Raw genomic sequence first — 17254 nt, 5'->3', positions numbered from 1 at the left:
ACAGCTTTCAGTGCTGTGCTGCCGCCTGCTGGGCCAGTGAGAAGTTCCAGTTGCAGAAAGTGATTTTTGGGGTTTATTTAACGTTTTCTTCCCTGTGCAGTGTGAGCTTGCACCCAGGAGGCAAAACAGATGTAATGAAAATAACATTGTGTTTTTTTATTAAATAAACACACAACAAAACAACATGTCAGCTCTTAGTATGTTCTCCAATAGCTTCTCCAATATTGTCTCTGAGGTACAGAGGTTAGAAAGGGTGTGCTGCCTGACCAGGGAAATAGACTGATTGGCCAACCATACCTGAGACAGCGATTTGCTATATTCTTACTCTTCCTAATTGGTCAATTAAGCCTCTCCAGACCAGAACACCTGAGTCTCTCTGTGGCCGGGGAGCTCATCCGATCACAGCAGCTATTCACAGAATTATTAACATGTTTAGCTCCGTAGGTAATATTCTGAAAGAACAGCAGATTTGTTTTTTTAAATATAAAATGTACATTTAACGTTTTAAATCAGCTCAAATCTTACATCATCACCGATTTGTCATAGTGGGCAGAGTAAATACAATTTTGATTGACTGGATAGTTTAGAGGGGGGCAGGGCAATATGTAAGTCTACAACACAATACACTTATGTACAAAATTAGACTAATAACATTGTCTGTATAATATGCCATGCCAACATTAATTTCCCTAACTACTGGTGTCATTGAAAAACAGTGCTGTTTTCATCAACCTCCCCTTTCAATATTTTAACATATAATCACATGTTCATATGATCTTGGGCATATTTTATTATCCCACTGTTCTCAGTGTCTCGGTACAGAAAATAAACACATCAAACCCTCCTATATGTTCAATTAAATACTTCTCTGAGAAATAAAATATAATACAAAGTGTTACTAAATTAATTTGATCAAAATAGAATACAAGATGTTTATAAAGTGTAAATACCTTTGCTGAATTTTTGTTGTACATTTTTGGATACACCTAATGAGATATATAATTGTGTTCTAATCAATTAAAATAAATGTATATTTCACCAAAGCTATAGTGTGCTACAGCATTTGTTTAGGATTATAAATGCAAAAGTCAATTATGCAATTAAGCAATTATGTTTTTAAATATTGTTTAATGCAAATGTCCACACCTCTTAGAAGACGAGATGCCCTAGAAAAACTATGAAAATGATGGAAAGTGTGGTGTAATATAGGTCAAATGTGTACAGTAATGTAATTCAAAATGAAAAGAATATATAGCAATACATAATTCATATATTTTAATAAATGTACACCGCAAAAGATGATATCATACCAACACAAAAATGTTCACACAGGTATCTGATTTATCTCTACAAACAAGTGATGCATTATGGATAAAACCTATTCAGTTCCAATTCATTCTTGTGCAGGCAGAGAGAATCCTTTACTGTAGTTTCTCTGCGAACAAACTATTCACTTTAACCATGGGCAAGTCTAAATAATATCAATTATAAATACTAGACTGATACATTATTATTTTGCTGTATTGTTTATAATGTTTAATATAAGAATATAAAACAAATATTTTCAGAAGTTGCAACATGTGTGCAGGAGGGAGAATATTGTGGTCTCTGAGTGTATGTTAACTGAGGATAATTGGAATTCATGGAAATAGTCGATACTTTTCCGTTTGGTATACAGTCTTGTTGGTTAGATTGTAAGGTTCACAGAAATTGCTTCCTTGTAGTTTCAGAGAAGTCCATCTACTGATACGCAGTTATCACTTCACAGTTGTGTACAGCTTTTAACCTTCAACCTGCTGAGCATGTCATCCATGTTTTACACGGTCTTAAACAAGATAATTACAGGAAATGTACAATGATATGCTGTACGTATGTCTTGTTTTCATTTTAAGGACAGCACAAAATGTTCACAGTGGTGGCGAAGGACTTTAAAAGTATCCCGCTATTCTGTCTTTGCTTCTGCCTCAGCAGAAGCTACTCCTGCCTCTGGATCCACCGGCTCAGAAGGCTCCACCTGTCCAGGGTCCGTGATCTTCTTCTCAATCTGGGTGACACGCTGCTTCAGCTTCTGCTGTGTGGACTCATACTCCGCCAGGAGCCTGGCAAACTTCGTCTGCAAAGTCTCCATACTTACGTACATTTTGTTGACTTTTTCCTCCATGTCCTTCGGGTCGGGTCCAAGCTTGGCTACCTCTAGATCCAACAGCCCGTCCTTCATGAGGATCTGCCGTCCTTTCTCTTCTAGCATTGCCTTGGCGTCCGGGTACTCAGTGAGGGCCTCCATTAGGTCGTCCTTGGAGAGGCAGAACAAATCTGAATACCCTTGACTGCGAATGTTGGCTGTTCTGCGGTTCCCTGCTTTACTGCCCTTGATGTTCAGGATGCTGATTTCCCCAAAGTAGCTGCCATCGCTCAGAACCACAAACTCCGTGATCCCATCATCGGCGACTACGGCCAGCTTCCCTTCCTTGATGATGTACATTTCCCTGCCAATGTCACCTTTTCGGCAGATGTAATCCCCGGGGCTGAAGACCTGAGGTCGCAGTTTGAGCACCAGCTCGATCAAGAGCCCTGCCTCGCAGTCCGCAAAGATGCGCACCTTTTTCAGCGTGTCGAGGTGGACGTTGATGGCAATCTCGGCACGCAACTTGTCGGGGAGATACTTCAGAACTTCTCTCTCATCTACGGCTTTCTTGTTGGTCCACAAGTAGTCAAACCACTTAATGACTCTCTTTTCTAGATCCTTGCTGACCTTGCGGAAGTGCATGTACTGCTTGATGGCATCGATTCTGGCCTGGAAATCGGCCCTGGCAGCATTCATATTCGAGATCATGGAGCCCACGTTACCAACGATCGTGGCGAAAATCAATACGCCCACCAAGAAGTCGACGACAACAAATAAATATTCAGAGTCCTGCACAGGGGGCGGTGTCTCTCCGATGGTGGTCAGTGTAAGTGTGGACCAGTAGAGGCTGTATGCATACTTCCGGAGAAGTCGACCGAACTCTGGATCTGTAACATCCGGGTAGACCCACGTGTCTGCCCCGAATCCGATAGCCTTCGAGAAGGAGAAGTAGAGGCACGCGTTCCAGTGAATGATAATCACGATGTACATGACCAGATTGGAGATGCGGAAAATGTTGGGATAGTTGGTCCTGGTTTCTGTTCTCTGAAAGAACTCGAACATGCGGCCCACTCGAAACAGCTTATTGAGACGGATCTCAGGGAAGTTCAATCCAAAGCTGAAGTACAGGACATCAGTTGGAATCATGGACACTAGATCTAATTTAAATTGCGGACTTTGAAGGTATCGCTCACGCAGTCTTTTCTCGTCCTTCACCAGAAGTCCTTGTTCCAGGTAGCCTGTTGCAGAACGTAAACAAAGGAGAAAGTCATTAATAAATGTGTTATATGAAGCATATCTAGGTCCTGCCATTGTCCTTTTATATGATAGGTTTGAGACACAGCAATGAATACAGCTAGAGGATCAGATTTAATGTGGATCTTAAATAACTGTACAAATGAACAGGCCCAGCAGAAGTTTTTAAGTGTTAAGAATTAAACAGGTACAGAAATGTCTAGAAGTTTTTCAGCACCTGTCCGGGTCCTGAACAGCATGTCACCGAGGTATATGATGTCCGATACATAGTCTAAAATGAACCAGGAGACCAGGTAGTCATGTTGCAGTTCTTCAAAACAGGCTCTGTGTCAAAAACAAGATGCACGTGAGGTCTGCAGTGCATTTCCCTGGGTAATTCTAGAACAAATACAGACAATGGTAATAATTACACACTATTTTCCATTACCGGGCTATGATCATGGTCCAGTTGTACATAACAGGCATAGTAATGACAAACAGCCAGTTGTAGTACATGTTTCCAGCAGGGTCAATGATAAAAATATCCTTTGGGGGCCTGCAGAGTATAGGAAAACAAAGTAAAAACACAAATCACACGGTCCGGTTAAATGTAACATTATTTCTTTACAGACTCGTAATTCAGGTGAACGTCTACCTGTGGGTTTCCAAACAGAAACCCACATTGGCACTGTTGTACAACTCATCACCACTGACCACCAACAGACACTTGGAGCAATATACCAACCAAACCCACAAAGACCAAACTTACTCCTCCTTCTTCTCTTTCTCCTTCTCTTTCTCCTTCTCCTTCTCAGTTCCTTTCTCTTTGTTCTTTTTGGCATTTTCTTTATCTTTCTTTTTTTCTTTCTTTTCCTTCTTTTCTTTTTTGCTGTGAACAAGCCCAAAGGGAAACAAACAAACGAAACAGGCAGTTATTACACCGCTCTGGTGGGATTTGACAATAACGGATTTTAATGGAGCAAGCAAGTCCATTTTCCAAATGTCACTTACTCCTTTTTTTCTTTTTTCTCCTTTTTCTTTTTCTTCTTCTCCTCTCTAAGAAAGACATAGTTATCAAACAACCCATACATGCAGGTCAAAACACATATATGAAATATAAAGGTGTGGTGTGATGTGCCCACTCTTTTTTTTATATCTATATACTTAAATTTGCCTCCCAACATCAATGTGCAGTTATAGTCTGAGTGCTCCAAGCATTTGATATATTCTCAAAACTGATATTACACTGAAGTCTACTCTGGATAATGGAAAGCGTCATGTGCAGACCGAATCAGACTATACTGGATCTTGTGTCATTTGAAGATATTTAAATTCCAGAAGCAGTTCTCTACAGCGCACACAAGCTCCTTCGTCTTGTGCATTCGTCAACAGTACACATGGACTCACTCCTCGTTGTTATTGTTTTTGTTGACATTGAAGGCTGCTCCGGCACCAGGTGGACATTGATCCCTGTGAAAGAGTCAATTAACAAATGATTAACTATAATATATAAACAGATTAAACACATACAATGTAGCGATTGTGTAAAAATATATTAAAATTCATTTTTCTAGAAGGGAAGTATTTGGTTCAGAACAATGCCTGTCAGAGGTAATAATCAAAGATGTCAACCCTCTCGTTTTCAATTTAGAACCTCATGAGTTACAAGAATAAAACAATCAAGGGTTCTGTTGTGTAAAAAGAGAAATAATGAGGGATCGAGATTTCTGTGTGCAGTTGATTATCTCCACTTGATGCCAGGAAACCAGCGACCATTTGGAATAATCAAATGTTGTTATTCCTAGTGTTTCTTTGGCTCGGGAGAGCGAGGGCTAAATAAACTGGCAGGAGATGTAAGTAGGGGTGTAACATGAATGCTGGCAATGGTTTAAGACTATAACCTCTTTGTTTTGGTTTTACAATCAAATGGATGTTAGTATAACAATTGTCAAGAAGAAAGATACTTTAAATGTCCCAGCCTTACGTGGATTCCCCAATTTCCATCCTTTCCAGGTCTTCATCCATGTCCTGTAGGACTATCCTAGGTGGCACCAAATAGGTGTGATGGGTGTTAATCACTGCGGTCATGGCAGTATCTTTGTGCGGCTGCCTGGCAGAGAGAAACACAGCCAGATGAAACCGGTCTGAAGCTGCTGTTAGAACCTCAGTAAGAATCGCACATCAATGCCAGTATATTCTGCTGAAGTCATTTCTGTCCAAAAAAATAAAAGCTTTGCCAAAAGCTGGTCAAAAGGGTTACCTGGTGGGGAAAAAAGGATGTGTGTGTTGATGTGCTTCTGAGATGTGAAATAACTCACTTCAGAGAATCATCTGGTTCAACACATTCAGAACTCTGCCATTTAAAATGAGCATCTCCAACACTTGTGGAGTTGTCCAACCTCTGTAAAGTATCTCTGCATCTGTGGAAGACGTGGATCAGTGTCAGGCCCTGCATGATGCTAAGTGTGGCCTGATACTGTTGCAGACATTGTAGCTATGCACTGTGAGTGTTTTTAATCCCCAGTAAACAAGCATCTCTCATTTTAAAACATGAACACATTAGAATACTTCTAGAATCTGTGCAGAAAATGTGATTCCAATTCCACATTCTCCAATTCTCAGAATGAAAAGTGTGTTCTTGAGAACAGAGCCCATAGTGCTGTGAGGGATCTTGGTGACAACTTCATGACCAACATCCCATCCTGGCCTTTGACTGTCACCACCCAGGCCAGCTGTGGCCGACACAGCAGAAGTGCACAGAGATCTGCATCCTTTCTGCCACCTTCCTCTAACACAAAGTATTACAGCTCATGCAACATATTTCATAATCTGACTAATACATATCCACATATTTATAAAGTATACAGCAGTCTTCAGCTTACCCAGAGAGTGCAGGTCATTAACCGGTAAACTTGTCATAAATACATTAATTAATATATAAGGTTATTTCACAAATTCCTGCCTGCCAACATAAATGCAGACTTTTCACACTTTTAAGCATGCATGGTTGTTAAAGACTGTGACGAGACTTCAGACCTTTTAACGTACCTGAGCAGGTATCAATGTTTATACCTGATAATAATGTAACCTTAATACAGGAAAAATATATAATGGAACTGGGGGATTTAGCAAGTTAAGCACCAACATGTCCGTTCTGATAAGCAAACCACATACCTTGTAGTGTAGATAGACACTGCTGCATTCACACTAGCCAAATATGGGCAATGTCTACGACACCTACATTAAAATGCATTGTAGCCTACAGCAAAACACTGAAGTTATTTGTAATGTTTAGGGTGGGAATTGAGTGGTTAAGAACTCATTCAAGCAAAGAATATATAGTATAAGATTATACTGTGTCAAGCTAATAAACTGAGGATTAGGAGAACCTACATTGGTTGATCCATCTAAGTTATACAGTTGCCAACAACAAATTCCTACCTTCAAATATCACCTAACAAAAACTTTGATATCCTCACGCTCAGAATGATAACATCTGAATGTACTCACTTAAACACCCTACATATATTTCAAACATGAGGAAGGGGTTTTACTCATTTTTAGATTTAAGCATTTTAAAATCTTACTTTCTTAAAAGGAATGAAAATTGACATCTACAAATGGCATTAATTGCACACACTGTGTAGATCTTAAATAATGATACATGTAGGCATTTGAATAAACACACAAGTAAAATCAAAGTAAAAACGAACAAAGCACACTCACCTAATGCTAGTTGTCAGCGAAATGAAATGGCTTTTCTATTTTAAGGAATCCTACATGTCAGAATAATCCCCCAGAGGAAAACGCACTTATGCCCAGATATCATTTTCACAGGCAGTCACAAAGCCAGTCAGATCATGAGCATTCAATAATAATAATAATAATAATAATAATAATAATAATAATAATAATGAATAATTAAAACAAAACATGAAAATAGATGCTAATTTAGAATACATTTATCGGCTGCAGCATGGCTCTGTCTGTCTGTTAGAGGCTTTCATTGACCCTGTACAGGATTTGGGGATTTGGGAGATTGATTGAAATGACAAAGTCACCATTATCCCCCCACCTGAGAGGAAGCTCATGAATATGCATGAGGCTCCTTACTGGGCCGTACTTACAGAGAAGCCATCGCTAGTGCATGTTGTTATGAGTGACACAATTCACTACCTGCCCAACTCACATTTTGATCTCATTACAATGCGACCCCGCCCTAAGCAAATGTACTCTTGGTTACTAAAAATAATAATTTATACAAACGGGTACTATTTGTTTTTAAGTTCAATGTACTGGCACAAGTATATTAACCGATGTGTATTTATCTGGCAAATAAATTCTTAATTTTATTGCATGTCTTATCGTGAAGGCCTAAAAAACAAATCAAAAATAGCATAATTTTTATGGTACTGTTCCTTGCATACATGGCTAAAATGTATCTACAATCCAATAAAGATTAGGCCTAGGGGGTGCACATACAATGTACTGTGGTTGTAGAATTGCAGAAGATATAAAAGTAGCCCCTGGACCTTTTGCTGTGTGGCAATATACACACCTAGTGAGAAAGAGAAAGAGAATAGTTAAATACTTGACATGCAATTACAAGCATATTATGTCGATTAATACTGTTTTCTATCAGGAGACCTAATAAGTTAAACAATAATCAAGGTCATTGCCCCATTTAACTTTACAATAGCATTATAAACTATTTTATTTATAAACTGCTTAATTAAGAAAAAACATACAACAGACAGATGTCTATAGGGAAAACATTAATTTATGTCTAATAGAGCACAGACAAGCTCTTTCATGTCAAGTCTTGTTCCAAAATATTGCTGATTGATTTTGCTGGACGTTGGCTTGTGCTGTGACCTCTGTTGGCATATATTTGCATTTCTCTGTTTTTAGTTTTGTTTGGTTTGTTGTTTGTAGAATTCAACAGAAAAGTGGCAAAACTCCTCTCTGGCTGTCAGTAAAACACCAGCTCTGTAATTTGAAACCAGGATACACTTTCCTTTTACCTGTACAGAACTAAATGCCATGTACTTATCTGTTCTATATGTGGGCCCTGGTCCTAGTCCCACAAGTGTGGTGCCATAATAGTTTTGCACAGTAGTGGGACAGTTTATAGTTCAGGAGTCCTGTCAGGGGCGGATGCTTTCACCTCAGTGTCCCTGGTGCTGCTGCCCCAACTGTGGCTTAGATAACCTTGAGATTACTTGCACAGGACAGCTTTAATCTTTGTGCCTCATCAGCAGTATGTGATATCCCTTAATCCTATTAAAACCTGCCTCCTCCGTTAACCCAAACTGGTACCACGGTGGAGTTCAATAAGGTCTAGGCTAGTTCGTTTTCCCCATTAACTCCGCCTCTGATAGTCTTTCCATTTTAAACGAACATTAATATGTGCCCAAAAGAATATGTCTTAAGCAAAAATTATTTATTTAATCTGCACGTTGTACAGTGTCACTGTCTCACTGTGCAAAGCTGCTGGAGAAGTGCTTTATAATGTTTTGTAGATGCGGGTCACTGACGCACCCAAAGGATCACCTGTCTTGTCTGTAGAAACGTGCAAACCGCTTCTGTCTGTGCCTCCACTAGCCTTCACTGCTCTGCGATCACTTGAAGAAGACAATGCTGAGGAGAGGAACAGAAGTGGTTAAAATGATCTCAATATTGATAAAACTCCAAAACAATTAGGTATGCGGTCCTGCAAAGCATGCATAAAAATCATAAAACAGCCAGTTTGTGTGCATTTTAATTATTTGCATCTCTTAAAAGGGGATTTAATTTTCTTTGTCAGATTGACCTGTGCTTGAAGGAGCTTGATTTGTGTTCAAGTACATTAAAATTAAAAATGTAAAATGAGATCTTATATATATGAACTAATTTGGATGCCTTTGAAATTAGTACACAGTTATTAGAAATGCTGTCTGTAGTGCTAAACACTTTATTGATCTATTGTAGACTGAAATGAAACAGTACGGGTGGCAGGTTGGTACAGCTGCCTCACAGCTCCACACCAAAGACTGATCCTCAAATTGGAAGCTGTAGGCATTCAGGGTAATGTAAGTAGATGGATTATGAACTGGTTGATGTATAGGAAACAGAGGGTGTCGATTAGAGGAGTCGCTTCTAACTGGAGTGAGGTTGTTAGTGGAGTTCCACAGGGATCAGTACTAGGGCCTGTGCTTTTTCTAATCTATACTCATGATCTGGACTCTGGGATAGTTAGCAAACTTGTCACATTTGCAGATGATACTAAAATAGGCGGCTCAGCAGATACAATCTCGGCAGCACAGGCTATTCAGAGGGACTTAGATAATATTCAGTTGTGGGCCGACACCTGATAGATGAAATTCAATGTGGACAAGTGCAAGGTAATACATGCAGGTAACAAAAATGTCCACTAAAATTACACTATGGGAGGAATAGAACTAGATGAAGTAACGCATGAGAACGACCTAGGAGTCTATGTGGACTCCTCACTTTCTCCATCCAAACAATGTGGGGAAGCAATAAAAAAGGCAAACAGGATGTTAGGGTATATTGTCAAAAGTGTCGAATTGAGAACAAGGGCAGTGATGTTCAGACTGTACAATGCACTAGTTAGAGCTCATCTGGATACTGTGGACAGTTCTGGGCTCCACACTTCAAGAAAGATATCGCTGCTCTAGAGGCAGTTCAGAGGAGAGCAACCAGACTTATTCCAGGTCTGAAGGGAATGTCCTACTGAGAGACTGAGGACCTGAACCTTTTCACCCTGGAACAGAGGAGACTACGTGGGGACTTGATCCAAGTCTTCAAAATCATGAAAGGCATCGACCACATCAAATCAGAGGAGCTTTTCCAGATCAGCAGGGACACTCGCACCCGGGGACACAAATGGAAATTGGGCTTCAAGGCATTCAAGACAGAAAACAGGAGACACTTCTTCACACAGAGAGGCGTCACAATCTGAACAAACTCCCCAGCGATGTGGCTGAAGAGACAATGTGGGAACATTCAAAAACAGACTGGATAGGATCCTTGATCACTTAGTTATTAATGGACACCAAACGAGCACGATGGGGCTACTGGGCTCCTCTCGACTGGACACTTTCTTATGTTCTCATGAGGGTTGAGGTTTCCCGGAAACACGTGGAGCAGGAGAGCGCCTCTCTAGACGTGCTGCTTGGGGAGCAAGGCACCTTGCTGTCAGTGAGCACAATGAACACATATGTATAATGCAAACGAAGTACACGTAATGCATCGTTTTTTTCTGGCTTGTCTAAGACGATACAAAATGAATTGTTAGACCCAGCTAACACACAATGTTGGGGAGTGTGTGGCTGAAGAAATAATCCATTGATCAGGAGATTGAAGAGTGCAGTTTGTTTGCCTGTGAATTAGATGACACAAGTGACAATACTCAGTCAGGCCAGCTGTCAATGCTGTAGCTGCCACAATACCAGCACCAGTCAGTGTGCACCGGAGCTATACATGTTGTTTTAGACTCTTTTTGTCATTTTTTTGTTTTTAAGACAATCTGTAACCTGTGCTTAAGGTGCTGGTGTTGCATTTTTAATTTCATGCAGATGTTACTGTTTATACTTAATAATAATAATAATAATAATAACATTATTATTATTGTTGTTGCTGTTGTTGTGAAGTTAGATCACCTTCATTCCAATGGAAAACCCGGTTTGGTCTTGGTAGTGTTGGTTCTCGGCTGTCAAACACATAATAGATGCACTATAGATTTTTTTGTTTGTTTGTTTCTGATACATGCCTCACGTGTCAAAAAAGTCACCAGCTGCCACTGCATTGTACTGAAATTGATTCACGTGTTTCCAGTGCTTATGGGACATAATGACTTTTGAGAAGGAACTCAGTAATCAGATATATACACTCCAATCTATTTGTACTTCTTGCTGCACGTTTTGTGTTGCATATCTATAACATACACACCTTCAGATTAGCAGAAGTCCTGAAGTAGGATGGAAACTTGTGTCATTTGTTTCGCCCATGTTGAAGTCAACATACACCTCGTGCCGGTTTAAGACTCTTGCAATTTTTCCTGCAGAACAAACAAATCCCAGATACCAAAATTAATTCCAGGTATTCATGATAGTGTATGGATTAAATATATAAAATATAAAGTATAAATATAATTATATAATTTATAATCCATCTATTTCCCACCTGCAGGGTATTCTTTTACCAGCGTGATGCATTATGCTTAAGATGTTTCTTTTTTGTGAAAGATAAGTAGAACAGAATATTTTAGCATAACTCAGAACAGCTGAACGCTACCCTTCATAGTACTGTGCACTGTAGATAGTGTCCATGGCTACCTTCAGACACTCGTCTTACCTTCAGTCCCTCGTCTCTCCATACATCCCCTCCAGACCACTGCGCTCCTCCAGTGCCAGAAGACTAACTCTGCCTCCTCTCCACTCTCCTTCCTCCAGAGCTGCTCCTTCTCATCCCTGGACCCTAAATGGTGGAACGACCTTCCCACCGAAGTCAAAACTGCAGAGTCCTTGACCTCATTCCGACGCTTACTCAAGACACATCTCTTCCGACAGCACTTGTAATATTAGTCCTCTATCCCTGCTAGATAGCACTTCACAGTTTTATTATGCTTCTTGTGTTCTTGATTGTTTCCTCATTGCTCCCTTTCCCGTAGCCCTTGACTGTAACCCTACATCTTGACAGGACTTAGCTTTTACCGTCCAGCATGTAGGACCTCACTTACTGTACTTGTGTAAATTGTAAATTGGAATTTGTAAAATGTATTATTTTGAATTGCTATGTTTTAGTTAAATTTAATTTGTATTGATTGATGCCTTGTACTGAACTGTATTCTTGCACTTTGTATTGCACTTATGTTGTAAGTCACCCTGGATAAGGGCGTCTGCCAAGAAATAAAAATAATAATAATAATAATAATACTCAATGGCAATATCATGTTTCTACTACTTCAGCACAGGCGGTATTGAGATGCATGGCAACATACACTGCCTTGCCTAGGTGGCATTCTGACACTTAACTGTAAGGACAAGCAGTGTTTATTTGTGTCATTGTGTTTCACACATTTGGAAGTTGGTGGAAGGGGGATAAAGTCGCTCACATGTCTGGATTCGCCGCAATGCTGGTCACCTGACATAAAGCTAGGGATAAATATGATACATTTGTTTCCTGTCAGTCAGATTACTGTGTGGAGTCTGTTCGTGGTCCCCAGTGTTTCATTGGTTCACAATGCTCTTTTCAGGACCTATGCTTCCTAAAGCCGTATTTGCTATCAACACGATGTCGCTAGGAAATAACACACTAGCCAGCTGAATATGGCCAAACTGACTTGGCCCAAGGCAACTCACAATCAGGAACAGTATAAAACATACATATAACTGTCTTAATCTTAAGTTGAATACAAAAAAATTTAGAATAAAATACAAAATTCTAAGTTTAATACACAGATACTAAAGCCAGCACAATGAGATACAACTGCAGATTACAGCACGAGAGATAAGAACATAAGAACATGAGAAAGTGTCCAGTCGAGAGGAGCCCATTCGCCCCATCATGCTCGTTTGGTGTCCATTAATAACTAAGTGATCAAGGATCCTATCAGTCTGTTTTTGAATGTTCCCAGATGGAAACTCATCCTGTTCTTTGGACACTGTGCCTCCCTTTTAGAGTTCATCATGAGCAAATATAATTCAGACCTCAACAGATTATTTATTTCACTAGTCACCTAGATTAATTGTGGAGATGTGTGTTCAGCCAATGTTCTGATCTCTCTCGGGCAGCAGTAGAGCACCCCTAGTGGCAGACTGCCAGTGAGGTATGTTTGGTGGTTGACAGGAGTCAGGAGGCCTGAGCATTGACTAAAAGCAACCAAATCAAACATTTGTCAAGGAAAGTTGGGATACCAACCCAAGAAACCCTGGGAAAAGCGGAGGGCCTATCCTTCTGCCCCCCAGTCTCCTGTTTAACACGTGCAGTTGCCAAAGTGTTCTTGCAGTCCTACAGGATTCCGTCCAGAATCAGATCCGAATCTTAACTCGTGGAAAGACAATGACATCAAAAGGGATGCAAACAGATTCCTATTTAAAATCAGAAGAATCTGTAAAAAGTTCCATCAAAGTAGTAACTGTGAGGCGTTTGAGGTCTAGGAGATCACGGTTTATGGTTGACTCAATTTCACATCTCTTTTTCTATACGTTTACCTGAAGGTGCATGTTTTGTAGCTTATTTCATGGTCTTGTATTTCCAGTCTGGCTACACACCACATTACATATAAAACCCAGACAGCCGCGCTCTGAAATGGACTGGAATTCTTCACAGACTAGTAAACCTGTACCATGACACCTGTTCAACACAGAACTATGTTTACCTTTGAAGTATTGAAGCTCATCTCCCTTTCTTAACCAGTTATATCTACCAGTGTGTCATCCCTCTCTCTGTCTGCCTCCATGTTTATGATATACAGGGCGGCAGGAAGCAGTAGAACATGTTTCTGTGACCGAATGAGAGCACATAAAGAAAACAGAAAACAGAGATGTAAAAATGGAGAATAGCTCATATACTAGAGAAGATGGATATAATAAAAATGAGATGTTTACAATACCAAAGGCAGATGGGAATATTTTTAAATTGTGTAATGAATGACAAAAAACAGGGGAATGTAAACAAGCACTTAAAAAAACAACAGAAGACATTCCACCCTTTTTCTAAATTGAAACTGACAAACTTTAATTAGGAACAGGTAATTCATGGAATTCATCCTCAGCTCACCAGCCTGACTAATACGGCCATTTAACAGAAGGCAGAGCTGGTTAAAACAAAGCAAAACTTTTGAAAAGATGGATGTTGAGATTTCGGTGTGGTTTAGATAAATAAATAAGGGCAATTTCTGGGCTGCTTAAAATAAACATCACCAGCATATAGTGTGTCAATACATCTATGTGCATCCACTGTATAAAACTCATATAATTCTCTCTTGTTAATCTTAAAGCTATAGGGACATAATAGAAGTACCCCATCATGGAATAACTACTGCAAAGTTCATGTGATACCCTAAGCCAGGGCTTCATATCCAAACTCCACAGAAAATAGTCAGCACTACAAAAAGGCAAACATTGCAATGATCTTAATTTGATCTGAGCAAGAAAGGACTCACCACACTGCTGATATTAACCGCTGTTTGTTACTTACACTGTTGACAGAAAAGCACCTTGACAACTGAGCAAAAAAGTGCAACTTCAAACACAGAAGCCTCACGGGAGGTAATGTGCAACTATTTCAAGTACACAGTAATGAATAGTTCAGTGACAGAGACCAATGTAGTAAATATATTTAAAATGCATTCTCATCTATAATAATAATAGTAAGAAATATGTATAATCATAATACTGTTTAAAAACTGCACAGGTTTATAGGGTTGATATTATATCCACCTGGCTTGTTCATCGAAGAGAAAGGTACCTTTGGTGACACTTACTTGGAATGGAGGAAATTAAAGCTACTGCAGTGTTTGGAGGACGTTAGCTAGAAAAGTAGCACAAGAGCAATTCTGCATCAGAAGACACCACAAAAAATAAAAAATAAAATCAGGCCTTCCCAATCGTGGACAGTGGAGACCCGAGATCCAAGAAATGTTAAATGTGACCAATGACGTATCAAGATTGAATGTACTATGTTCTTCTGTACTGTTTGACAAATTGCATAGTCAGTTGAAGAAGACTGATAAATATGCAAATGTCTGAGGCAGGGCGCAAATATTTGGTGTATCAACCCCACAGCTACTGACTGCTTTTCCAATTCCAACGTTTCTTTGAAAAGTATCTTACTGAAGTCTAGTTTTTCCATGTCTGTTATAGCATAAAAATGCGTTTGTTTTATGGACTTTGCTTACTATAGTATTCGCTTTCCTTTGCAGTCATTTTTTATTATTATTATTATTACATAAATCATCCAGTATTTTTATTTTCTGTTTACTCTCACAGGAACTCTTGGCATGCAACACTTAATAAAGGTCACAGGTAGATCCAACAAGGTTTAGAGCACAAAGGAAATGCCACGGGAAATTTGGTGTTTTGCCCAATCCACTCCCAGTTATATTGTTTATCCCCAGGTATTCTGAATGTGGCATCTAAACCTGTTCTGTGTTGTGGCCGTACTGGTCTCAGTGGCATGGGAACACGAATCACCGAGCACCAGGGCTTCATGTGCTTGAGACAATTACAGGCATGACACAGCCAGCGCAAAACTTACCAGCAGAGCAGTGGATTTTAATTTGGCACTATTTATTTTAAGCACCTAAAACAACCTAAAAATCACCTGCTGTCTTTTTCACTTTAGAAATTCGAAGACACTGTACTGTCACTGGCCCTGCGTAGACCTGTGTTTCCCAAATCATAGTCCCGGGGCCCCACTGTCCTGGTGTTTTTTGTTCAAATTTAGCTTAATCACTTAATTCATTTCAAACCTTAATTGAACTGATCATTTGCTTAATGGTTGATAGTTGCTGGCATACAATGTATTGCGCAAATTAAATTATACAGTAAAATTAACAATAGTGTCACCACTAATACATTTTAAGTTGTGAGCCAACAAAAAAAGACTTTTGAATTTGAGTACAGCAAAGCTTAAATTAGAGCAACAACAACCATTATAAAGCTCCGACAGCATGGTTACTTTTGATCTAACAGGCTACTGACTTTAAAACAATATATCCAGTATATCTCTGGCATTATCTGAGCAAATCCTCAAATATACACCCTCTATTTATACACCAGTTAGTAACGCGTTCACTTCTTTCAGAGATAAAAAGGATGTGGTTTGTTGACGTTGTTAAGGCTCTCAGAAGTCTGTTTTAGACAGCAGTGAGTACAGTGCACAAAAACACAAGAGCGAAAAACTATTTTATCCAGATTCTTCATTAAACTTTTGGGCAATTCCATGTGTGGTGTAGGGACATACAAGGGTTTTCCTCCTCTTTGCAATTACACAATTATATTACAAATGCCCTCTGCAGATAGATATCAGACAGACAGATAATACATTTGAAATTATATAGGGAAAAACTTGTAACTATAATTGTATGTTATGCTGTTTTGAAGGCTAAGGTTGGTCACACCAAATATGGATTTGATGTACATTTTTCTTCTGTTCACTCAGTTTGCATTTAGTTCATTGATAAATATAATCTATTAACATGTCTACTTTTGAAAGCATTCTTACTTAAAAGTTTATTTAAATGTAAAAGGATAGTTTTAGCTACACAACGGCAGTGGAAACAATTCAGTTTACTCCTAGTGAGGCTCGACTTTGTTCTAGAGATAAAAATACATCATGGCCCGTACACAGGGTGTGAGCTTGAAACATCCAGTGTATCCAGTTCCCTTTACCGGTTCACCTCAATAGACTCAACAGACCTCAGAGAAGATCCTCCCCAAAACAATCAGAGCCCGATTATCCATGTACTGTTGAGCCGCAAGCATCCAGTGCCTGGTAAGAAAGTAAAGGAGGATGAATCAGTTATTTACCAACAGACACGGGACGCTTTCATCCCATTAACCTGCTCACATACACACACACTGTGTGTATGTATGTATGTATGTATTTTACTGATAACAATTAGAACATTAACATGCATATACCGTTCATCACTGCAAAATGACTTGATGTACTGTCTATCAGGATTGCTTAAGCTGGATCACTTCACTGTCTTAAAAGCTATACATGACTTGTGTAGTGCATTGTTGCTTTTGAAATCCCTTCACTTATTATATTAAACAATAACGAGTATTTGTTTTGTCTACTGATAGGTTTACTTACAATTTACATGACTAGCAACTGTTACAAAATAGTGCACATTACTAGGAATTACTTGCATATATTTTT

At 39.3% G+C, this 17254-nt stretch overlaps 1 protein-coding gene across 3 annotated transcripts; it reads right to left on the bottom strand.

Annotated features, from left to right (window-relative positions):
- Positions 1 to 1260: 1260 nt before the first annotated feature.
- Positions 1261 to 7364, bottom strand: LOC136766872 (cyclic nucleotide-gated channel rod photoreceptor subunit alpha). Of its 3 annotated transcripts, XM_066720726.1 has the most exons (9): positions 7085 to 7364; positions 5619 to 5778; positions 5343 to 5468; positions 4766 to 4828; positions 4370 to 4414; positions 4128 to 4247; positions 3807 to 3914; positions 3597 to 3703; positions 1261 to 3363 (listed from the first exon to the last, which is right to left on the bottom strand). In XM_066720726.1, exons 3-9 carry the CDS (start codon positions 5444 to 5446, stop codon positions 1943 to 1945), a joined length of 1968 nt encoding a protein of 655 aa, XP_066576823.1. In that variant the 5' UTR covers positions 5447 to 5468; positions 5619 to 5778; positions 7085 to 7364; the 3' UTR covers positions 1261 to 1942. The 3 variants fall into 3 exon arrangements, with proteins under 3 accessions (XP_066576823.1, XP_066576822.1, XP_066576825.1); XM_066720725.1 differs by lacking the exon at positions 5619 to 5778; XM_066720728.1 differs by lacking the exon at positions 5619 to 5778 and having other exon boundaries at positions 5343 to 5464.
- Between the last annotated feature and the right edge of the window lie 9890 nt (positions 7365 to 17254).

This window comes from Amia ocellicauda, chromosome 13, assembly GCF_036373705.1.
Source record: "Amia ocellicauda isolate fAmiCal2 chromosome 13, fAmiCal2.hap1, whole genome shotgun sequence".
NCBI lineage: Eukaryota > Metazoa > Chordata > Actinopteri > Amiiformes > Amiidae > Amia > Amia ocellicauda.
The sequence above is the reverse complement of the archived record's forward strand: the minus strand, read 5'-3'. Positions and strand labels throughout refer to the sequence as shown.

Coding starts and splice junctions, on each gene's coding strand:
- LOC136766872 (XM_066720726.1), bottom strand. CDS start 5,446: ATGACCGCAGTGATTAACACCCATCACACCTATTTGGTGCCACCTAGG. Junction 4,829..5,342: donor ATGGAAATTGGGGAATCCAC/GTAAGGCTGGGA, acceptor ACTCTTTCACAG/GGATCAATGTCCACCTGGTG. Junction 4,248..4,369: donor GAGAAAAAAGAAAAAAAGGA/GTAAGTGACATT, acceptor GCTTGTTCACAG/CAAAAAAGAAAAGAAGGAAA.